This window comes from Hesperophylax consimilis, chromosome 12, assembly GCF_061612785.1.
Source record: "Hesperophylax consimilis isolate HC1 chromosome 12, BYU_Hcon_1.0, whole genome shotgun sequence".
NCBI lineage: Eukaryota > Metazoa > Arthropoda > Insecta > Trichoptera > Limnephilidae > Hesperophylax > Hesperophylax consimilis.
This window is the reverse complement of record NC_142847.1, coordinates 18,432,398-18,458,827: the sequence shown is the minus strand read 5'-3', so window position 1 is coordinate 18,458,827 and position 26,430 is coordinate 18,432,398. Positions and strand designations below refer to the sequence as shown.

The following is a 26,430-nucleotide window of genomic DNA, read 5'->3' as shown; positions in this document are numbered from 1 at the left end:
TATCGCACTACAAAACTAAACATTTGAAATATTATTAAATTTTATCTGGATTCATAATACTTATACATAGTTGGTTGATTCAATCATATCACAACATCGATAGCATTAAAAAGTTGATAATTTGACCCCATTCATATATATTATTTCTATGGACGGGTTGTTCATTGAAATACAAATGCAGTAACATTACGGTAAAATTACTATTCATCGCCATTTTACTTTTGACAGTTGAAAGGTCCCCGTTAAATTATGCCGTTTCTAAGTCCGTTTCAGCTTTTGAACAAATTGTGATCAGCACAAAAGGACAACTATCACGTTGTTAAGCTATTCAACTTATTAAAATTTGATAGAAAGCTGAAACACACCTAAAATCGGCATTTAATGTGGACGGGGTTTAATGTCAAATAAAGAAAATGGCACTGAATGACCATTTCGTCGCTCTAGTTTGTTTTTGTCCAACAGACCAAAACGTAAATCGGGAGAAATAAGGCGTTAAAGTTTTTTTTTTACGAAAAACGCATAAACATAGCTTATTCCAGGGCTTCCCTAACTGTGAGTCGCGACGCCCCAAGGCGCCGCGGGATCATCCCAGGGGCGTCGTGAGGCAATCTTTATAGCGAGAATATCGTTCCATCAGCACTGCAGCGTTAAGGGTTTTATTACCGTTTGCGACATCATACTTGTGTGAGACAGGTTTCTGTGCAGTTGCAGTAATTAAGAATAAGTACAGATCAAAAATAAATTTAGAGGCAGAGACGAGAGTGGCGATTTCGAAACTTCAACCTCGTTTTGAGAAACTATGCTCAGAAAAGCAAAGCACATCCTTCTCATTAATACCAAAGAAAAAAATTGCTTTTTTATCTTTTTTGTTTGCTTCCATTTTTGTGTTTATGTTGTGTTCTTTATTTTCTAATAAAAAAATTAGATACTATTTGGAGTTTTTCTGACAATTTGTTATTAGGTAATGTACCCATACTACATGACCCGTTCAGGGGGGGGGGGGCTTCAAAATACTACGCTTGGTACAAATGAGCAGCGTCACAGTTGAAAAAAGTTTGGGAAGCCCTGGCTTATTCTAAGTTTACTAAAATGATTTAAAGTAATGAAATTATTATTTTTAAGTAAAATTCGTTCCAAATGTTTAAAATTACGCAGAAAACACTTTTTTAATTTGAATGTAGGACACAGAGTTGGATAAACAACCTCGGAATATTGATTTAATTTTGGTGGAATTGATACAAACTGGTCTTGAAAACACACTAAAAATATTTTAAATTTTTTTTTTTCAATTGTATCGTATAAATAAATGCTTTCGGAGAACAACTGTATACTTAACTCAATTTCGCCAAAAATGGTCTGTTGGACAAAAACGAACTAGAGCAACGATTTGATGACTTTGTTACAGTGAATTTTTGCAAAGCAACTAGGCCCAAGTGTCAGAAGATAGAGATACCTCATATAAAAAAATATTTATTCAGTTAACTGCAGATCTTATAGTAATATTAGTAACTTGACAGAATGTAGATTTTGATTTGCAGTTTGGGTTTTACCGTTTATTTGTTTTTCTTGTAGTGCTTCTCTTTTGAAATACACAATCATTTGTTCGGCACACTCGAGTACAAATGGAAGCATATTCTTCATCTTGGAGCCGGTGTAGGCCGGACTCATTGCTACTCGCATATCTCTCCATTTTTGTCCTGGAAATAAATATTTATTATTAGGGTTATTATGATATCAACAGAATTACTGCCTGTTTATTTCTGATTGCCTTATCTATCAAAAATATTAATCGATATTTATCTACAAAAACAGTACATCTTATGTGGCCTTCATCTTAAAAAGTCTATGCACCCCTGATCTAATCAGCGCTTAGTTCAAATTAGATTGTGCACATCTTGAGATATGATATGTACCTAAGTGATTACATTGTGCATACATCATCAAATGTTTAACACAGGTCAGACCTGTGAAAAATCACAGGATATTATAAATTCTGGACAAATCAGTTCAGATTTTTAAAATAACAATAAAAATAATTTTCTGTTAAAAATTTCTGAATTCTTCACATAGTCAGTTCCAATTTTAAAAATTAAACTTAAATTCAAAGCAAATCCGAGTTCCAGGGTTACATAGGACAGACATGTAACCAAAATCAGGATTTTTGGTGATAGGTAGGTACTTTATCGCTTGTCTGAATTCTTCACACCATCAGATCCAATTTTGAAAATTAAACTTAAATTCAAAGCAAATCCGAGTTCCAGGGTTACATAGGACAGACATGTAACCAAAATCAGGATTTTTGGTGATAGGTAGGTACTTTATCGCTTGTCTGAATTCTTCACACCATCAGATCCAATTTTGAAAATGATACTTTAATTCAAAGCAAATTTGAGTTAATTTAACCACAATTACTGAAACTAGTATTTTTGATAGTGTATTCATTGTGCAATATGCATTCATCATAAAATATTTGCCATTATGTTCTTACCAGTCAATTAATGATCTGGTATTAATTTCATTTATAATATTAAATAATTTAAAACATATTTTTTATTTATCTGAGTTCTTATTTAATCTTTAGCGATGCTACGAGGTATATCTAGAACACTCCAGATGCAATGCGAAACATTCCTACGTTACTACCCACGGCCTACGAGTACTTGCCGCTGAGAGAACTACCTACATCAACACGTTGTGAGTTTGACCAGGTACATTTCGCGCATTCGAAAGGTCTAGACAATCACCTAGGCATAATTCCAGCGCGATCGAACCTACCAGAAGTATCCAGACTGAGCAAGTTGCCTCCAGTTTACCAGCTGTCTCGCGAAGTTACTACCGCCGTCGGCTGGACTATATAAATAGGCCCGACGCAGCGAGCAGTCAGTCAATCATTAGTACACCAAGATAACTACAAATCCATTTAAGATTAGTGTTCTTAGTACTTAAAAGTACCGGAACTTGTTTTTTTGCAGACTTTTTGTGCAGTTTACGTTGTTCCTTGTTTATCTATTTAGTGAAGCATAGGTTACTCTTCAAAAGTTGTCTCCTAAAGTTACTCTTCAATAATATTATAGTTTTGAAATTATGTATTCAGTTAACAAACCTTTTAAGAAGAATAAGTTTTTTCCAAAAAGCGGGTCTGCGTCTTCATCCATGAAGACTCTATGATCCAAAAAACTGTCAAAATCTTTTACGGTAATTTTTTTGATGAGGTCTAAATCTTTGATCACCAATGTGGGATTATTGAATGCATAAAATCCAAAGAACCTGCAACAGTTAATAATAAAGTAATTTATGGTGTTCATGGCATGCAGCATAATAAAAATTAATTTTGACCAGTGGGTTGTTTCATAGAATTTGAACAATACATTTTCGGGTTCTGTGAATGTCTTATTCAAGTTCTGTTATTATATCATTATTGGCCAGAACTATAAAAAAACTTTTACAGAACTAGAAAATTAACTTTGAAATTTGAAGAATTGTTCAAATTCTCTCAAACAACCCGTCTTTCAGTTTGCTTTTATTTTTTAGAAAACACAGCTGAAACATTTATTTATCAACACTTTTGACAATAGTTTTGAATAATTTTTTTAAGGTCCAGCAATTGACAACAACACAAATACGGATCAGCTGATGAACATAAGAATATGACAAAGAAATGACCCATTCTCATACATCAGATGTCACATCAACACATTTTTCATGTCTCCTAACAACACCGGTCTCTCGGTCTCAAGAATTTCAGTCCATTATTTTTTTTAAGTTTGTTTTCTAGGTTAAATTAATTCTCCAACTTAGAATTTGGTGTGTAAGGTGTTATGAAGTTGTTTTATGACTGTAAAAATGTTTCTCGAAGGACCTCGAATTTAGTGTAATTACCACTGCATGTGAGACAATATGTTGCATGGAAGGAAGGACTCACCATTAGGAAAAGGGGCACTCGTTTTTCCTGTTCGTTCTTCTCACAGATCACGGCGGTGGCACTGAACACGTACCTGATGCACAATATCGGCACGGATGAAAACATAATAAAGCGAGGTAGGATTTCGCGCGGATACGGTTTTTATATTGAGTTATGGGGGATATTGAAACATACTTTTAGTTATTGTAACACATTGAATGCAAAGTGGATGTAAATGTGCAGGAATGGATAGGAAGGTAGGACCAAAGGTCAACAATACTACTCAGTACAGTGATCGCAAGTATGTGTGTATGAGATGCATGTGTAAATTAATGTCTATTGTGTATTGGCGCAACCAGAATTTTTTTAAACTCGTCTAAACGACCACAATCCGAGTGGTAAGAGGCTGGAGGGTGCGTGACGTCATCTATGCTCTGCACGTCTATCATGGGAAGGGCATATTGTATAGAGATTTTAAATTTATTTTTCAATAAGGAATTCCTGTATCTGTTTCTATGTTCTGTCTTCAATAAATTAAGGGAATTTTTTTGTTTTGGTATTATCCATATATTTATGTAGCTGACAGTCTTATCACATTGCGGCAGTTCGATGTGTACTCGTCAGCAGGGTTAAACCATTGCTTTAAAGTTAATTTGAAATGAGTTCCTACTTATTCATTTTTACAAACACATTAATTTTAGGAGTAGGTGATATGATATGTGCTACCAAGCAGTAAGAAGTTTTTATGCAAAAAATGGGAGATGCGATAAGAGATCTGTTTTCGGACATATTATTATATAAAATGTCATTATGTTTTGTAATAGTTTTGTATAATAATGGACACTTATGAAGATCACAGTCACCTAAATTAATTTAAAACCGTTGATAAAACTAAAAAGGCAACCACAAATCATCTCAGAACCACAGATCAGCATACAAAACTACACAACACAAAACTTTATGTCGACCTCTCTCTCTTGTTTGCAAAGTACGCCATGTAACAGAAAGAGATGCACAGAAATGTTTAGATATTACATTCTTCAAACTTTACACGGATTATATTGGAGGTAAGATTTCAATTGAACAATCATGAAAGGCAACCACAAATCATCTCAGAACTTCAGATCAGCATACAAAACTACACTACGCAAAACTGTATGTCGACCTCTCCCTCTTGTTCGCTAAGTACGCCATGTACAGAAAGAGATGCACAGAAATTTTAAGATATTGCATTCTTCAAACTTTACACGGAGTACATTGGACGTCAGATTTCATTAGACCAATCATGGAGCGTTTGTAGAGTACAGATTTTAAATCATTTTTCAAGAACGAGAGTAAAAAAACGAAAGGTTTACGTGAACATATTTTTCAAAAGCCAACATATTTTTTACTCAAATTCGTTATTGTAGTCTCTCAGAACATCTTTCATTGAAATATCAGTATCAAACAGCCAGAATTACAACCTCTCCATAGTATCTGAAGTAAATATTTCTACTTACTTGTCATCTGGATGTGAATGATACGCCCTGTAGACAGTTTGCAGGATATGCTCTTTCCCGAAGAATATGCGGATCATATGTCCAAAGAGCGGCAGCGGGTTCTTGGTGCAGACGACTCCTCGGTTTTGGAAGTATCCATTCAGGTGGTTGGCGTACCACAGTATCAGGCTCAACCCCACAAATATTCCAATTACACAGTCCCAAATAGTGAGCATCATTTCTGCAAAGAAATAAGTTAGTTTCAAAACAAAATAACGGATGATGTAACATTTTCCTATAAATTTAATGTACTAAACAAATACCGTGGAACCTCGCTTAATGAGCACTTCCCGTAACAAGTGATTTACCTAACGAGCAAAATAATTTATAAATAAATTACAAGCTCAGCGAGTGTACGGACACCTAGCTAGTTCTCATTTGAAATTAACATGATTAAAATTGAAAATAACACCAGTTGGTTTGCTAGCAGCTGTGCCCCATACCCAGACGTAGCAAGAGTTGTCTTGCGAATACATAAATGAAAAAGTGCTGCAAACAGAGGCAGCTAGCATCAAAACATCATGTGTTTAAAGAGTTAAATAACATTTTGTGTTCATTATTTAACCCCTTGAATATTTTTGTGCCTTTTAGTACATGGTACATCGATAGCAGTAGGGTATTTTTGTGTACTTTATGGAACAAACTGAAATGGAGTCGTAAAAGTCATTCTATCTCCTTTTGTATCTATGAGCATACAATTTAAGCAGTGCTAGAAAGTTCACTTAAAAGAAACACCACGCTTTGTATTTGTATTTATGTTTAATATAGACAATAATTGTAATATATTCCAAAAAGCCATTGACTGCCATTTTTTATATGTTTGCGAATTGTCAATGATTTGTCAAAGCTTGTGGATATTTTTATTAGTTATTTTTTTCAAAACTTCTATAATACATTTGTGTAATTAAATATGGTTTTTAGCTTAGTGTAAAGTTGTATTTTGACTTATTTTTGTTTTTTAAGCAAAAACAATCATAAAAAATTCCTGTTTTTTTAAATAAAATTTTTAATATTTTTAATTGCATAATAGGTTTGTAATATTAAAATCTGAGAGAGTCTTTCCTTTGTTTTCAAAAACATTTAATTTTGGGATGAGTTAAAAAACAGCGAATCTATTGGAAAATTAATGTCAACCAGGAATTTTTTTTTAATAAATCATGAATCTGACAGATCATCTAATAAAGTAACTTGAGAAAAAAATCTCAGAATACCCCAGAGGTTAAGGTGTTAAATGAAAGTTGTCTGATTATGTTGTCTATGTGAAAGGTCATCCAGTAATAATTGCTTATAAATTGCCTGGGATGTAAAAGCTGATTTCTCACTACAAATTTTAGTAATAACAAAGATTATATAGGTAAGTTTTTAGATTCTCACGGCCAAAAACATTTTTGTTGTTTGTTTTTGGGGTGTTATGCCGTGTTGCGCTAACTCCTTCTTTAGCCGACGTTTCGGACAGCGTTGCAGTGTCCATCATCAGGGCAGATCCGGTAGATCTTCGGATCTTCGGATCTACCGGATCTGCCCTGATGATGGACACTGCAACGCTGTCCGAAACGTCGGCTAAAGAAGGAGTTAGCGCAACACGGCATAACACCCCAAAAACAAACAACAAAAAAAAAGATTATATAATTTGTGGAGTTGTAAAACCTGCTCTGGAAATTAGAAACATCTGGAGTTAGTTGTGAAAAACTTCTGTCATATTTTATACCCTAATCTTAACCCCCTAAGTCATGTCATCGAGCTTGCCTCTCACGTGGGAGCCAACTATAGTTATTTATAGGTTTGAGTCCTTGTTATATTGTGTACATGCAAGTTACAGGGCCAAATTCTACATGTAAAAAAAATCTCTAATCATGTATCTAGCGACATCTGTCTAAATTTATCCCGAAATATTATTTGTATATCTTTAGCAAGGATTTAAAGCCAGGGAGACAGTATTTCTCATTCAGTTGATTTGAATCTCGCTATGATAACCTTTACAAATCGTGCGCAGTTGCAGTTGAATAAACAAAGGCACCTCAATAAAACTATGCGCTGATTTTTTTTTATTTGTCATTTTTGAAGTGAAACTTCTTTACGCGCGTCATGCATTTTCGAGGACCGGAGTAAAACCGACTCATGACCGTCACGAAAAACCATGATCATTTCGCTATAGGAGCCTAGCTAATATTATATACCAAGTTTAGGTCACTCTCCAAACTCAGCTTCGCGGTCTAGAGGCAGAGCGCCCGACTGTCGTCGTGAAGAACCGAGGTTCGATCCCCGCTTTAACTAATTTTTTTTCTTCTTTTTGTGATTTTTGTGATAAAATGCTCTCGTGCTGCGACTTTGTCAGGCATACGATTCTGTCATATAAGAAGATATCTACATGATTTGTAATAATGTAGTAAAAAATTACATAAATTTGTTAATTTTAACCGAGAGTCTCACTAAATGGATTTAGACATTTCGGGTCTAAGTCTATGTCTAAATCCATTTAGTGAGACTCTCGGTAAAAATTAACAAATTTATGTAATTTTTTACTAAAATTTTTTACTCTATACCGGCAGGTGTTCACTCGAGTAATTGGCTAGAAGTAATGGTCGGTACCTATATGATATTTTGGTCGAAATATAGCTTACAAATCGAGCCGGTAGAGTCGCTCGGTATTTTGATTAATTATTTTTATTTTGAATCATTAAAATTACTAATCAAGGCCGATTACGCGACTAATTACCCTCGCAGACGTGCGTGACAAGTTTTTTTAGTAAAAAACACAGCCGTAAGTGAGTTTTTCAAAATTTAGAAATGTTTTTCAAATTCAGACTCCATACGGGTATGAGACTGTTAAAACACGATAGATCTTTTCCAAAACGGACAAATATACGGAAATATTTTGAAAAACGACAGATATGACTTCACACTGCCGATATATCTTCGATTCGACCCTATATAAAGCGTTAACGAGACGTTATGTGATATTATTCATTTGCCGTGTTTGAAAACGAAAATTTGCGCGGGACAAGTCAATTGAGGAGTACACGTTGTATACGCGGTTCTCGTCGCGCGAGATCCTCTCCTCGCGGTCTAGAGGCAGAGCGTTCGACACTCGTTATGCAGGACCCGGGTTCGAATCCCATATTTTTAAAACTTTTAATTTTTTTTTATCACATGCTACTTATAAATATGTCAATAGACAGAAAAAAAGAGAGAATGAAATGAAAAGAGAGAGAGAAGAATACTAAAAGTTTCACTTCCGTCGTGCGTAGGCTTGCCACACACTGTATTTTTTATTCAGTCACATTGATTCGATTGTTTAATTCATTCAAATAAAAATACACATTTTATATTACAGTTTACTAGTTAGTGCTGTGAACATAAAGATTTTTCGCAGCTCTTTTATGAAAAATTTAGTCAACGAAACTTTTTTTAGTATAATAATTTTCAAAATGTCGAGGGGTCTTAGTGAGCATTTTAGATTTAGAATCGGACATGGAGTTCGACAGTGACGCTGAATCAATTGGTGACGGTGATAGTGATGATGATGATGATCAAAGTGCAAAGCACTAGTACCGCTGCTTACCGGTACTAGTGCTAGTACTAGTGGCGGTACCAGTTCGCCCGGTACCATTGTGCCAGGTACCAGTGTGCCAGGTACCAGTGTGCCTGGTACTTCAAGCATCCATGAAAACGTATCTTCTACTGACAGTGACAATTTTTCATTGTGTGTGTCGGGTACATTTATTCCGGTCTTTCACGAATTTCATGACTTTGTGAGGAATCAAAAATCTGTCATTGACAAAGGATTCACTACAGGAAATTTTTTTTAAACATTATTTTAATCTAGAATTAATGGAGAAAATTGTTCTTGCATCCAAAAGCTACTGTAGAGCTACAGTAAATCAAATAACAAAATGTCTACTCCATAAATGGAAAGATATGTCAGTGCCTGAGATCTACACATTTTTTGCAATAACATGCTGATGACTAGGGTTTCTCACGTATCGATTGAGGAATATTGGACAACGGATTCTATTCTATCATTTTGGGGAGATTATGCCGAAAGTTCATTATCAGATTCTTCTTTGAATGCTTCATTTTTCTGACTCTGCCACACAAACTCCTGGAGACTTCATAAAATAACACTTTTAGTTAACCATTGCAGAGAAATATAAAAAACACCTTTCGTCCTTACCAAAACTTGTACATTGACGAAAGTATAATTGTGTTTAAAGGGCGTCTTAAATTCAAGCAGTATATCCCTAGTAAACTCATAGGATCGGAATTGTTTGTACTGTGTGATCTTACAACAAGATTCGTTTTGGACTTTATTATATAATGTGGAGAAGGAACCGATAGAGAACGCAAGACGGGCAATGTTTAGGGGTCTCGGGAGCAGTGGTAACCTCATTGCTCTCTGATTATTTTAGAAATAAACATACGCTATTGACGGATAACCCACTCCGAAAGAAGTATTAAGATATGGATTAAGGACACGGGAAGGAAGCAAATACAAAAACAAACAGAAAACTCTTGTAAACCGGGCGCAGTGCTACTACCGAATTCATACCGTCAAGTTTGTATCTAGATGTGTAGCACTCTAATATCTAACATTTTTAATTTTTTACAAACCCATTAATCCTAACTAATTCATTCCAAGCGCTTGGTATACTTTTTAAAATTTATTTATTTTTTTAAAAAGAAAGACAAACATTCCTGTGTTACGAATAACCTGACAATATTTGAAAATCTCCTACTACCACCTCAGTAAGCGGAAAATATAGCTTGTGTTGTGATGGAGGACTTGCCCAGCCCACTGCTCTAACTAATGAATTACCATTATGGGAGTAGTCTGTCTCCCTAATTTCACTGTTTCAGCCACTACGGCCAGTGCCCATATTGAGAGCACGTCATGTGACGTCACATCTTCGGCACTTCAACATGTGCACGATACAAGTCCAGTACGGAGTTGCTAAGGTATAAATGATTTAATGCTACGGTTTGAATGTTTACGTGAGTGGAGCGTAGGTTCGTATATCGATGTTTAGCGCACGTGTTCTCTCATTAAAATCTCGTGTCACGGTGTTTCCCGGTGTTTCACGGTGTCCCCCCGAAAGGGCTCGACCGATTTTTATGAAATATGTATATTTGTTAGGTATGAGAATAGGTTCTTAAGTATATTTCATACCATCAGGTGATTAGGGTGTCCCTATCCAGAAATTTGTTTCTGCTTTTTTCGACAAAATTATTTTTTGTATTTTTTTTATTATTTGGTATCAAAAAATATCTATAACCCCAAATTTTCACCCTCTTACCCCCACCCTACCATTTTTTAATCGTGATTTTAGTATTTTTGTATGAAAAATTTTTACTGTCGTTAATTATTGAATAACAGATGGCGCTGCGGTTCGCCTCATCGAACATTCATCCACACATGCGCAAGTCATTCACGAGAAGCGTCGTGATATTTTGACATTTCATTTGGCATTTGTTATGTATCACAACGCAGTGCGTGCATAATTTTGTACGATTTATTTTAATTCATCTATTTGTGTGCGTATATTACAGTAAACAATGCCAGCAAGACGCAAGGTGGCCCATTTGGGCCGTCGAACGAATAAAGCAACAAACATGCAAAATAGTAGACCAGAAAGAACAGACATACAAATCCAACAAGATACTGAAAATGTGCGTGTGAGCATATCGCAATTGCGTAAATCTCAATCTCAAGAGGCGCAAACTGAACGAAATCAATTTCTTTTTTTTTTTTTGCTTAACCCTTGAGACGTTGTTGATTTGCACGGATCGAACCTTCTACAAGCTTCCATTTTTTCAAAGACAATAACAAGCACTATTTCGTTCTCTTTCTGACATTAAAGAAATAATTAATTTTTAGATGAGAGGAAGAGAGATATATGCATTTTAATAATGTGCGGTCGTTCTGGGACAAATATGGTCTTAGGAGAGTATAATGCGCGCACGGCATTTGGGACTGTTTGGGTCTTAGAAGGTCCCAAGGGTTAAATTTCGGCACACCATGTTTTTCACATGGACAATTATAATTGGCATGTTCTCGCGTGGGCAAACCATCGAGCTTATTTGTGTTAGCTAAAGACGGACTGACAAAAAATATTGTACACTCAATTGCTCTTCGAAATTAATATTGATTTTCTTTATTTCATTTTCCTACTTTAGGATAAAGAATATATTGATTTTTTTCACTTTTCATTTAACATTTAAAAGATTGAACAAAAAATATTGTACACTCAATTGCTCTTCGAAATTAATATTGATTTTCTTTATTTCATTTTCCTACTTTAGGATAAAGAATATATTGATTTTTTTCACTTTTCATTTAACATTTAAAAGATTGAACAATGCATATGTCCGTTAATTTAACGAAATACATTGAATTGAGAAAATGAATGGTTTGCATTTTTTTTGTTTTTATTGGCGGTCATCGTCTTCAGTGTTCCATTCATCTTTCTGCCTATTCATTCATATCTCCTCCCCACACACTTGAAAATACATTAGTCATTTTTTATTTAACAACCGAAATATTCACTATAATAATTTATATGGCAGAACAACGTTTGCCGGGTCAGCTAGTTACTTATATAAAATCTTATGTTACTGTGAATGTGCGATAGTGCATTGCACAGATGCACTAAGGCAGGGACTGCAATTTCAAGTTATCATTGACTGACAATAACTGGCACTTTAATATTACTAATAATTTTTTTCTGATTCTGCATAGTAAATAAATCTTATTTACTCTATTTCATTTTCCTAAACATCCAAAAATAAAAATATGATAAGAGAGATCCAAACTAGGTCAAAAAGTATGATAAAAGATGGTTACACCTATAAAGCATGTCCTAAATATCTGTTTGGTTAAGATAACGAAGTTGAATTATGCAAAAGCACCAAAGTTTACTGACGTGCAAGTAATTCCATTTACGTCAGCCTGACCCAGTTTGTTTTAGGTTTTAAAAATGAGGAAAGTCATGTTTAAAATAATATAAAGTTTGTTATAAGCTATAAGATAAAGCTAGAACGTCAAGCTTTTACATAGATACATAAATAATATATATAGATACCGTTACCGGTCGGTGGCCGAGTTGACATCGCGTTTGGGTCCCACCCAGGCGTAGTGTGTTCAATTCCTCGGCTGGCTAAGTCCTCCATCACAACATAAGCAACATTTTCAGCTTACTGTGGTGGTAGTAGGAGATTTTCAAATATTGTCAGGTTATTCGTAACCTGGGAAAGTTTGACTTTCTTTTTTTTAAATTAAAATTAAAATAAAGATAACATAACAAAGTTAATTAATCATTACTTTTAAATGAGAATGATACTATTTTATTTATAAATGTGCCTTAAAAGTTAATTTCATTCAACGAAATATACAGCATTATGTGTATGAAAAATCTGTGCGTATAAGTATTTTTTCAAGCTACTATCCAATGTAAAAAATACCAAGTATTCATTTCAAAAATAGAAAACTCTTATCTTGGAAGGCCACAACTCTTCAAGTAAATAATACGGATTTGGCAAATTAAAAATAATATTTATTCAGTTCACATATCAATATGTAATTATGAATTACATTTTTTTTAAATACCACATTTGTACTCTCAGTAATACCTTGGTGAAAGACCACCATTCAGGATTGAAAAGTAGCTTGAAATGGCTTTAGCTGTGTTTGGTGACCACATCTGAATAGTCCTTCTCGACCTCCTGAACTCCTTCTCTTCACCACTTCTTTTACCTCACAACATACCCCAAATGGGGATGCCATGATCCTACGCCAGTAGGACAAGCAGTTAAGACTAGTGCAGTATTCACACAACAAAAAACTATTGATATTATATATCACCGAGAGGATAAGAAAGAATGTGATCATTTTTTGTCAATAAAAATAATTTATAAGTATATTGATAGAAAGTAAAATAATTCGTAAGTAGATTGATAGAAAGTAAAATAAATTGTAAGTAGATTGATAGAAAGTAAAATAATTTGTAAGTAGATTGATAGAAAGTAAAATAAATTGTAAGTAGATTGATAGAAAGTAAAATAATTTGACAATGTTAGTGATTTCATAATTATTATATCACAGTAAGTATACAGAAAATAGGGTCCCACTTAATACGCACATTTTATTTAAAAATCACTTTGTATTAGGATGAACGAGCCGCACTATTGAGCTAGCTCTTTTTTATTTGTACGACTCCTAACTACAACCGTACCACGGCTCTATTGAACAGTAACTTTATTCACATAATTTTTTTGTTTAACAATAACTCAATTATTAACCTCACTACGACTATAAATAACTATTTGGACATATGTGCCTCCACCTGCCAACCTTGTAGTACGAGGCAGCTCGGCGTACCGGGGGAGCCATATAAACCTTTACTCATTCAATTGAGCCGTAGTTTAATTAAGCCGTAGTTCAATTGAGCCGTAGTTAAATTGAGCAGTAGTTCAATTGAGCCGTAGTTCAATTGGGCCGTAGTTCAATTGAGCCGTAGTTCAATTGAGCATTGTTAAATTGAGACATAGTTCAATTGAGCAGTAGTTCAATTGAGCCGTAGTTCAATTGAGCCGTAGTTACATTGAGCCGTAGTTCAATTGAGCCGTAGTTCAATTGAGCCGTAGTTCAATTGAGCCGTAATTCAATTGAGCCGTAGTTCAATTGAGCCGTAGTTCAATTGAGTCTTAGTTCAATTAAGCGGTAGTTCAATTGAGCCGTAGTTTAATTGAGTCGTACAAATATATTGAGCTGGTTCCGTGACTCCTGCTTTTATTAAGTGAGTCATGACCCATCGCTACTTTGTATCAGTAAGATAATAATGAGAAGTAATTATTTCAGTTTTTGGAAATGGAAAATAATGCATTTTAGCAGCTACTAGCTATTTCGTCACAAAAACGCCATGCTTTTCTTTACGCCATGTCTTCACATAATGATATTAAAATAGTTTTTTAGGCTAGTGTTTTTTTTTTATTTTTACATATATTATTTTTATTAAACCCAAACTAATAACCTAAGAACCTATTTTCGGATCATAGGTTCATGTTTAAGTAATAAGTAAATAATAATAGAAGAAATAAACTAACCTTAAAACATTGACATGAATAACAATAACAATTTGACGGCCGGCGTGGTCTAGTGGTATACGCTTTTGACTACAGATCCGAAGGTCGCGGGTTCGAACCCGGCGTGCGCAAATAAATTTTATTTGATTGATTTGTGTTATTTCACAATTAATTAATTAAAATAATATATAGTATATTTGCGGCACGTTCCAGAGTGGAAGATACTACCAGTATCGCCCTGGTGTAAGACCACCATTCAGAATTGAAACGTTGCTTGAAATGGCTTTAGCCGTGTTTGGTGACCAGATCTGAATAGCCAGGTACTTCCCCACCTTCCTCTTCCCCATCCCCCTCCCCTCCCCAATACCCTCAGCCTCACAACATACCCCAATTGGGGATGCCATAGTCTCACTGGCTCCAGACGGGAGCAGTTGGGACTCTTGTGCGGTAATACTGTAAAAAAAAAAAAAAAAAAAACAATGGTCGCCAAGTGAACAATCGATTTTAATTTGCACGAAATAACTATTAAAATGCATTACTATCCCCAAACTGAAATACTTACTTATCATTATTATCTAACTACCACAATGTGCATATTAAGCGTGAGAGAAGAGGACCTCATTACTCGTGGGGCCTTCAGGGAACCAAGGGGGAGTGGACTCTTCCATAGTAGGGCCTTCAGGAAACCAATGGGGAGTGAACTCTTCTCCCTTGGGGCCTTTGGGGAACCAAGGAGGAGTGGAGAGGAGATATGAGGCCCTCTTTCCTCGTGGGATCTTTAGGGAACCAAGGAGGAGGGGTGAGGAGAGATGAGGCCACCTCCATGAAATCTTTCCTTGTGGGGCCTTCAGGGAACGGGAGTGGAGAGGAGAGATGAGGCTCTCTTCCCTCATGGGGTCTTCAGGGAGTCGAGGAGGATTGTAGAGGAGATATGAGACCTGGGAATACATTGTGGAACCACAAGACATAGCCACATACAATGACAACCCTGGTGAACTTTATAAAAGGGACCGGGTGACTGTTAAAGGAATGAGGTAAAATGAGAGATAGCACAATGGGCCTATAGCCATAGCTCACGGGAACTATTTGTAAACCGTCTCCACCCTATAAATAAGTAATAATAAATGTGTCCCTATTTTCTGTACATAAGATATATGTGTAGATCCTATTTGGATTTTTACTAAGAATTATAGTCTGTAGTTGAATCTATGATAAAATTTGCAGAAAATATCATTTGTGGAAATATTTTAAATAATGCAAGACTTGGGTTCAAACTTTAAAAGCCGGTTTCTCAGGATCTACACAACCGAATGGATAATAATTTTGGATTGGTACTTAAAATTATTGTCTGCAGTTGAATCAATGACAATATTTACTGAAAATAGCATTTGTGGACATATTATCATTTTCACGGGCACCAATGCAAGACCTGGGTTCGAAACTTTAACGCCATTTTCTCAGGATCTACTGGCCGAATGGACTAAAAGTTTGGATTCTTACTAATAATAACGGTCTGAAGTTGAATCAAAGACACAATCAACTGAAAATAGCAATTGTGGAAATATCATCATTCTGACGGGCACAAATGTAAGACTTGGGTTCGAACTAAGAAGCCGTTTTCTCAGGATCTATATAACCGATTGGATTTAAATTTTGGATTCTTACTCAGAATTATGGACTGTAGTCGAATCAATGACAAAATTTGCAGAAAACAGCATGTCAAATTATTTAACAAAACTTGAGACCAAAAAACACCAATTTCTAAAAACTACATAATATTTGTTAGTGAATAATTTGTCAATGAAAATCACAAGTAGCTAGGTATGTAGATTGAGAGGATGTCAAATCATTTGACAAACTTAACATTAAAATCACCGGTTTTAAAATATTAGTGAATAAGTTGAATTAATTTTAAACATATTAGTATTGTACATAGAAAATACTGTTAACCTTTAGTATCAGCAGTTTCACTTTCTAAGATAATATTGTCTAATTACACTGAGAGTACTAACTCCCAACTAGTGCAGCTTGGTATGTTATATTCTGTTTATAATGGTAGGGGAAGGTGGGGCACATATGATTATGTATAATATTACATGCAATTTTTTAAATTACTTTTATAATTTTCGCATCTACCCTTTTAAATGGAAATATGGGTAAAATTAGTTGTAAGATTATATTGTTATTCTGAATTTGAAATATGATATCGACAAATATGACTCTTAATAAATAGGTCCCGATGGTCTAGTGGTTTAAGATGCCTGTACCGGTACGACAAGAGATCCTCGATTCAATTCCTAGTTGTGTCCGTTATTTTTTTATTTTTCTGTGTCTTGTTCTGTTTCATGTTTCGTTTAGATTTATTAGTATTATCTTCTTATTTAATGATATATTACATTGATGGGAATAACCTTCAAAGTAAGTTAAAAAGAAAAAGTTCTTCCTGAACATCTATTTGTATTATGCAGTGAAACAGTTTTTCTAATTGCGCCATCATTTCATCCAATTTCAGAAAAATGTGTGTGTTTGCGTAAATGAACCTTCAAGTTAAGTTAATAGAATGAATTGTCATCGGCAACGAGTCTATCTGCTGAGTTTCAGCTCAATTGGGTTAATTTCCATTTACAAGATTTGTATTCATTAACGAAAACAATCTGCTGAATTTCAGCTCAATTGAGTTAATTTCCATTTACAAGATTTGTATTCATTAACGAAAACAATCTGCTGAGTTTCAGCTCAATTGGGTTAATTTCCATTTAGGTACAAGATTTGTATTCATTAATGAAAACAATCTGTTGAGTTTCAGCTCAATTGGGTTAATTTCCATTTAGGTACAAGATTTGTATTCATTAACGAAAACAAAAGTGTAATTCAAATAGAGTGATTTTTTTTTGGTTTATTATTGTCATACAAACACATTAAAATAAATCCCACTTTCCTCTTTTGTATCAGTGAGACAATATTATTATCAATCTGGTTGTTTGGAGTACTAACAAATAAAATGAATCTGACACTACACAGTAAGTAGTATATCAGGTCAAAGGAGAATAATGAACTTACTGCATTTTATAAGCGAGACTTATACAGTAACTCTGTAATCTGCAAAGTAAACAAATTGTTAAACAACGTATTATTAGATTTTCTTTGAGTACCTACCACGTAAGTTGCTCTTAACCGTTTGGAGCCAGTGAGACTATGGCATCTTCAATTGGGGTATGTTGTGAGGCTGAAGGTAGTGGGAAGAGGGGTGGAGATGGGGAAGTACCTGGCTGTTCAGATCTGGTAACCAAACATGGCTAAAGTCATTCCAAGCAAAGTTTTTAATTCAGAATGGTAATCTTTCACCAGGGTGAATTTCAACTAATGTAAATGTAAATATACATGCCGCATGCCAAGACTTGAACCGTAGCCTCCGGATTCGTAACCACCCAACCTCGAAGGTGAGATGATTCTTTACTGCCTTGTACTCGTTATTTAACTTTTTTTTTATTTGGTAGTATTATTTTTTGTTTACATAATATTCTTTGATTTTGCAGTGTAAATTTTTTTTTTGCTTGTTAATATAGAAATAAAAAAAAACTGTACTTACAGTGATAACAAATTATAGAATGAAAATTTTTAAATTAAAACCCTTAAAAAAAGGAAGGAAGGATAAGTATACAGAGACATGAATAACAATTTTTTTCAAATACAAAAATTAATGTGTCATTAATACTATTTAAAGGCGTGATAATATCTCAAAATAAATCTCACATTATATTTCATCATAATTATAGTTCATTATTAAAAATCTGCTAAAAGTTATATCTTACACATTTCAACAAAGTATAGTGCACATTTAACAAATAATTTAAACATTTTAATTGTTCAATTATATTTATCATGCAATTTTTTTTGCTCATTATTTTGTGAAAAAAAAATCGATTACCTTTAAAACAAAAATATCATCTAGGTACAGGCAAATCATTTTAAAGATATTATTGCTTATGTAGTGGTGTAGAACTCAGTCATTCTCCTGTATCAGGGGTCAAAGTTTTGCAGTTTTGTTCAACCTTTTAGCATATTTATACTTGACCTAAGGTACTGATTTTTTGTCAAAACACTTCTAGACACTCCTGTATTATTTGTTTTAAAAAGATTGTAAAATATAATAATATCTGTTCAAAATATACGATTTTATTTTTATACTAGTGCAACGGTAGTGGCTGTAAGTATGTGAACAAGCAGTATAAAGGGAATACGTCACAAGAGTCGCAACTACTCTGAGCCAGTAAGATTATGCCATCCCCGATTGGGGTATGTTGTGAGGCGAAAGGTGTGGGGAGGGGAAAGAGATGGGGCAAGAACTTTGGGAATTACCTGACTATTCAGAACTAAAAAAATATTAAAGCAATGTTTCAACCTTGTCTATTTATTCTTCCAGCATGCCACAAATAATTTTATATTGTTTAATTGTTGTAGTGGTTGTTGTGCTTTTTGTAGTGGTCGTTTTTTGGTGGTTATTGCGGTGGTTGTGGAGGTGGTTATTGTGGTGGTTGTTGTGGAGATGATTGTGGTAGTAATTGGGGTGGTTGTTGTGGTGGTTGTTTTGGAGGTTTGGTGGTTCGAAGCTCAAAAATCAGGTTTTAATAATTAATTAATAATGCTAATGAACCCAAATTATTTAAGCTGTAGATAATGCGGCATCAGTATGTATTTCAAATTGGTAGATGAAAATGCAGTGTTGTCGTACAGGAAAGTATACATGCAAATAATTTCAGCGTAGGAACTGTGTATTTATTTACATGAACAGGAATCTGCATCTTTACATACCAAGAGAGGTAAAAAAAACATCAAAACACAATATCATCTCTACTTTTACAAAAATATTTTTTGGTAAAACAAAAAATTCGATACTTAATAACTTCCCATAATCTAGTCATTTTTGCTAATTATTGTGTTTTTAGTTACGTCGGTGGTACTGTAGGGTAAGAGGGGACTGCAGGCTGGTTTGAACCATTTTTACTGTACAGTTTGAATAATATCAGTGTGCACAAATACTTACATTCAAATGTGTGCTCTTTAAAATAATTTGCCTGATCCTTCATTCATTATTTTAACCTTTCCCATACTGTGAAAAATACCTTCGTTTTGTCGTCTTGTAAAGCAGCGTCACTGTTTGGGTTTAGAATCTTACTTTTTCTAAAAATATTGTTGTGAATACGTTTTCATAAACTTATATTCAATTTCTGTAAAAAATAAAAAATTGATTTTGTACAAAAAAACTTAAATATAAAAAAAAAATCATTCAACTGATACTAAAATATTACTTGCAAACGGCTCGATTCCGCAACCATCGTGCGACTTGAGGCTACCGCCGCACAGTGGGCTGAAAATCGCCTTTCATAGACATAGAGACTTGAATTTTCAAGTGTATTTTTTTTGGCTAGAAATGGATTCTGCTGATCATTATTATGCTATAAAATTTCGTATGAAGCAATTGCGGGTACAAATGAAGGATTTATCATTTTTTTAAGAAAAATTTGTATTGCACTGACTAAAAATAAGGCTATCTTTGGAATCATATGGTTGGCCATTATATCCTTACACACAGATATACTACTATTTATTTGTATTTTTTTGACATACTTCGTATTGTGGCGCAACTTGCGATTTTTTTTTTTTAAATCCTCAAAGTTCATAAAAAACTTTTTTATGTTGATGATTCATTTTAATGATTAAATGCTTTACATATGAGTATGCTTTGTCTAGTTTACAATATTTTATTTACACTGCAAGCCAAAACAGTTTAAGAAATCACAAAAGTTAGTTTTTTTATTTATTGTTTTTGTGTTTAATTCTTAGAACACCATTTATTTTTTTTAAATTGAATTAAAATTAAATTTAATAATAATAAGTTATTTTCAAGTTCTGCAAGTATTCCATAAGAGGCAGACATACTTTAAGGAAACTTTAGACCTGCTTAAACTTCAGGATCAGGAAGCTCTGATAGAGTTCTTAGATGTAATGTCAATTGTAGAGCCTGATTCTGAAGTGGATTCTGATGGTGACGAAGAACTTTAAAATAAGTTTAACTTTTATTGTTTATTGATTCTTAAGTTTTGTATTTTTTCCTTTTTTCTACTAATTCAGTATTTAAAATTTGTTCTTTAGTTTTATTTAGTTACTGATTTTATTTTTGATGATTTTTTTTAATACAAATAAATGTGTGTGTGTACAACTGTTTTTTAATCATACAATCCATTGATGTATTATACTAGATTAGCCCTGTCTAGTTAAATTAATTTTAAACATAACGCCACGTAGCGTACGTCACAAATATGGAGATGAACTTAACAACCCAACTCTGTTTAAACTCCTTGTACAAGCGTTTAAACTCGTAAGCGAAACCACGGAGAATTTGTTGTCAGAGGTGTTGTAATATGGACATAATTCAAATTTAAATATTTGGAACTGGGTTATTTTTGTGATTGAAAAAATGAACTTGCCCAGCATAGCTGAGAAGCAAAATAGACCAACAAAAGGTAAAACGCAATGCACAGTGCCCATTTCGCATTGCGACATAATGCGTGGGCCTTTTAATAAATGTGCATGTGAACCAAACCAAAATTGTGTTGGGGTTATTTTTAAATGAATATGCCGTGTCTAGTCTAATTTAGTCTATGATACAATCCAATACAATTAAAAGTTCTAAATACCTACTATGAATAGTAGATATTATATCGCCACATTGGTAAAAAAACTTTTGTTATTTCTTCGACTGTTTTGGTTTATAGTGTCAATAAAATATTGTAAACTAGACAAAGCATACTCATATGTAGAGACCGGATTATATGCATTTGCATATTTGCATATGCAAATGCATATTTAGACCCTTTTCAGCGGTAGTTGCATATTTTAGCAAATAATTTGAGATCTTGCATATTTACGCTTGATATCGTTCAGATGCCTCACATAGCGACACTATAGACGTCAGATAGCAATGCGCGCGGCCAGCGAAGCTGAGCGAAGAACTGATAACTGATCTTACTGATCGCTACGGCCGGCGGCCGGAGCGGGGGGGAACCTCTCTCATCTTCGCCTGCGCTCGCGCCTACTCGGCTTAATTCTGCTAATTGCCGAAAACAATTCATTCATTCGTATGAGGGGTGATTTGGTATATTTTTATGGTAATTCAGTGAATTGCGAATTTTGTTTTTGACTGGTCGCACGCGCTGTTCTTTAGAGTTTCGTCTAGTTTTTTGTTTGTTTGCACAAAGTTGTACATTGTGAAAGTGAACCATGCCCCCTGATAAAAAAGTGCCCATACGTGGATAGCTGAATATCCTGGAATATTTACATACGACGGAAAAGTTTTATACTGCCGAGTTTGCGAGAAAAACATTTCTAGCACAAAAAAGTTCCAAGTAGACCAGCATGTCAAAACCAGTGTTCATATCGCAGGAGTGCAGAAGAAGGGCCCACGACAACAAGTTTTTACAGTGGCAAGTAGCAGTAACAGTGAAGTAACCTCCAAAGGTAAACAACAAAATCACTTTAGCATGGATCTATGTGAAGCATTTCTTGCAAGCAATATCCCTCTATACAAACTGACAAATCCTGCCTTGAAGGATTTTCTCAGAAAATATTGCATAAATCAAAATATACCGGATGAATCTATTTTACGTAAAAATTACATACCATCAATTTATCTACATGTGCTGGAAGAAATACGCAATGAACTCAAGGATAACATCATATGGATTTCAGCTGACGAAACCACCGGCACTTGCGGCCGTTACATTGCAAATTTGATTGTTGGTGCATTAAAACTTGAACCTTCACCTTCCTATTTGGTGGCCTGCAGAGAACTTGAAAAGGCAAATCATTCTACGATCGCCAGATTTGTGAATGAGGGTATAAAAAAAATATTTCCTGAATCTTCTGCGGATGAAAATGTGTATGTGTTGCTCTCAGATGCTGCCCCCTATATGATCAAAGCAGGCAAAGCCCTCCAAGTATTTTATTCCAATTTGATTCATGTGACGTGTATTGCTCACGGAATTCACAGACTCGCCGAAGAAGTGAGATCCACGACTGCGAATGTAAATAACCTGATTTCATCAGCAAAGAAAATTTTTCTTGGCGCCTGCTCGTATAATGGCCTACAAAGAAAAACTGCCAAATATCCCTTTACCTCCTGAGCCAGTAATAACACGTTGGGGTACATGGATCGAAGCTGCGATGTTTTACCATGAACATTTTGAAGCCATCAAGGGTGTTATCAATGACTTCGATAGTGCAGAGGCTTTGGCAGTTTTCCAGTGCAAAGAATCGTTTGACGACGCCAGTATTAAAAAAAAACCTAGCTATGATTACCACTCATTTCGCCTACATACTTGCAAGTATAAAAACGCTTGAAACTCATGGATTGGCGTTGAATGCATCTATTCAGGTTATGAAGGAAATTCGCCTTATGAATTCCTCGTTGCCAAAGCTATTCCCGAGTAAACTCAAAGAAAAATTTGAAAACATACTGAATAATAACCCAGGGTTTGAACATTTGTGCCAAATTGATCACTTCATCAACGGGGCAGGTGAAATTTTGCCCGGAACAATAAGTTTAAAAATCGCACCCAAATTTAAATTCTGTCCAGCCACATCAGTAGACGTAGAACGTTCCTTTTCCGCTTACAAAAATATATTAAGCGATAGTAGACACAATTTGTCTACAGAACATTTAGAACAGTACTTAGTCATATACGTTTTTAAAGGTAAATTCTTAATTTTATTGTTAAATACATTTTATAATTGATATTTTCGAAAATATAATTGTTATCCTTGAGAACTAATAGCTTACTAAAATAAAAAAAAAATATGTAAAAATACGACTTCCTGTATTATTTCATGTTGCATATTTTGACCCTTTTTATGGATTTTCGTGCATATTTTAGCTATTTTTATTGCATATTTGCATGCATATTTTGGGCTATTTTTGTTGCATATAATCCGGTCTCTACTCATATGTAAAGCATTTAAGCATTAAAATGAATCATCAGCATAAAAATTTTTGTTTTCAACTTTGAGGATTTAAAAAAAAAAATCCGCAAGTTGCGCCACAATACGAAGTATGTCAAAAAAATACAAATAAATAGTAGTATATCTGTGTGTAAGGATATAATGGCCAACCTTATGATTCCAGAGATAGCCTCATTTTTAATGTCAGTATCATACAATTTTTTCTTAAAAAAATGATAATTCCTTCATTTGTACACGCAATTGCTTCATACGAAATTTTATAGCATAATAATGATCAGCTGAATCCATTTCTAGCCAAAAAAAATACCCTTGAAAATTCAAGTCTCTATGTATATGAAAGGCGATTTTGAGCACACTGTGCGCCTTGGGATTGGGTGAGGTTTATACATGTATTTTATAATTCCAACATTTTAATGATTAACTCAAGATTCTAACAAAAAGATTACAAAATCCAAAATACTTAATGGAATTATAAAAGATTAAGGAGGTACTTAATAATCGTAATTACGTAGGTAAATATTTTTCTTTATTTATATATTATTAGATTATAACTTATAACGAGCCAATCTATAATAGTGGTTGAGTGGTTACGATCCTCGGCTACAAATCCGGAGGCCGCACGTTCAAATCATTAAATTTGTGCCTGGAGTGTTTAGAGATGTTAAATGGTAGAAAAATCCGGGACGCCCGAGGAATACTTGATGCAATATCTCTGCACCGGAATGAGATACGGTGTTGAATTGAAGGCGATGTAATGTAGCTTTTTAACAGTAACATTATGGTATACAATAGTGAATGGTGGAAGAAGTCGGAGGCGTCCGAAAAAGACATTAGCAATAGCGAAGCATTTCGGGGGTTATTATAAAAAAAAAAAACTTTCTATTTTGTATATTTATTTGTGTCATTAAGATTGATTAATTAAGAAATTTAAAAAAAAAAAAAATTTTTACTAATTTAATATTTTTTTTACTCTGAAAAACAAAAATTTTTTTTACACAACAGGCCCGAGAAAAAAAAAATTAATCATAAAATCTGAGAATGTGACTATGTAGGTTGTAGGAACACTTATAACGTGCATAACATCTAAAAATGTGAACACTCGACTTATAGAATTAAAATTTTTTAAATAATTTAAATAGATATTGCATATTGCAACTTATTTTATTTCAATATAAGCGAAATATATATTAGTAGATTTAAATATGCATTTTATATTATTCAATATATTTTAACAATATTGCAATTAATTTTCTTACTCCATTGCGTCACCGATTACAATCTTTGATAGTTTTTAATAAAATCAAATATGTACTCTAACTGAATATTCAGGAAGACCATTGATTTTTTATGCTCATGTATGATTTAAAAAAACATTTGGGTAATAATTGTTAGAAAAAATGTTTAGAAATTTTCTGTGCTGGGTTTGATTTTGCTGTTTTTTTGTTTTCTAAATTAAATGTTTTGTGTGAAGATTTTCAGTATTCTTTCAGTTCCTCAAACTGAAAAATCTTAACACCAAAAATAAAATTTGGAAAAAATAATAATTTCAGCTACAACAACATCATTGAAGTCGTATTTATCAATCTTATCACTCTGGCTCACTGAAAAGTCGCGGATCGTCACTGGCAAACATAACCCAAATTATATTGTCTAATAGAAGCAAGATGTTCAGAAATATACACTTAACCGGTCAGCAACGTAAGCAGATATACACGATAAAATAACGATAGCAGTCAAGTACAATAAGCGTGTTTACACGTCAACGCGTGTGTTTCCACAAAAATCGTCATAACTCCGTTATTCTTCTAGTGACATCCCTAAAACAAAAAGTAGAATATTCGTATTGAATGAAGCTTCACATCTCTATTCAAAGTTATCCATAGAAACCCGTAAAAAGACCTACTCAGTGGAAGCAAATTTTACCCGCCAAATCGTAAAACGACGCCAAGAAAGCCGTTTGACGTGCCGACCCGCCTCGCAAGTTTAATTATTTTTTTAAAAATATATTTTGTATGAAATGGTCAAAAAGTGAAGTGACAGAATTGTTTATTGTACATTTGTACGATGAAATAAGTGTTTTTTTTTTACATTATCCGTGATTTTAGTATCGTTTTTACATAAAACATTACAGGTGAGTCATTTTTACAATTTTTTCATGTTTCCATTCTAAATTTAAATATTTACAAATGTTAATATTTATTTATGATACAACAATTTGAAAGCCTATTTTGTAACCTTTCTAAAACAGTTTTTACTATTCGGCTCCGTTCAGTAATGTTTCATTTATAGAGCTTTGATTGTGAGGCGGTAATAACACAACGTTTTCGTGAAATTGACATTTCGGTAAAGACATCTTAGCTTCAAGTTCGCGAAAAGTCGGAGGGGTTAATGATAATAAAAAAAACACCTCAAGTGTGCTCTACTTAAGTTTGAAAGTAAATATTTTATTCCAGCGACATCTTTGAATGAAATGAGAAATTAATCTTTGCTCTTTCCAATAGTCTGTAGTTCACACATTGAAGTTACATGATTATGTATTTTAATATTTTTTTTTACAGATAAAGTACAAAAAAATAAACAAAGTTCTATGTATTACTATTTATTTATTATCAGTAAAGCTGATAGAAATATATTTTGGGAAAGGTTATCTGCTACGAAATCCATACAAAGTTTAATAGCTAAAGTAATATTATCATTTTGTCATAAAAATTTAGTAAAATATCTTGAAATAAGATTTTTTTCAAATAACAGGTTTCAGATTTAAATGCATGTAATGAATATTATTTATTTTATTTTATTGTTTTTTTTTTTTACATTAACCCCACACAGGAAGAACTGAGGAAAATAATTACCCTCGGGGCCTATGTCATCTTTGGGGATGCTGTGTGGAGGGGT

General features: G+C 33.9%; 1 protein-coding gene across 1 annotated transcript in view; it reads right to left on the bottom strand.

Moving 5' to 3' along the window:
* LOC149419276 (uncharacterized) overlaps nucleotides 1–5,920 on the bottom strand; it is a 55,492-nt gene extending 49,572 nt beyond the window's left edge. The window contains exons 1-3 of the mRNA XM_089637963.1: nucleotides 5,401–5,920; nucleotides 3,104–3,267; nucleotides 1,551–1,697 (exon numbers count right to left, since the gene is read on the bottom strand). Coding sequence (XP_089494089.1) covers nucleotides 1,551–1,697; nucleotides 3,104–3,267; nucleotides 5,401–5,618 — 529 coding nt within the window. The 5' untranslated portion in view covers nucleotides 5,619–5,920. The remainder of the gene's footprint in view (nucleotides 1–1,550; nucleotides 1,698–3,103; nucleotides 3,268–5,400) is intronic.
* Nucleotides 5,921–26,430: the final 20,510 nt, after the last annotated feature.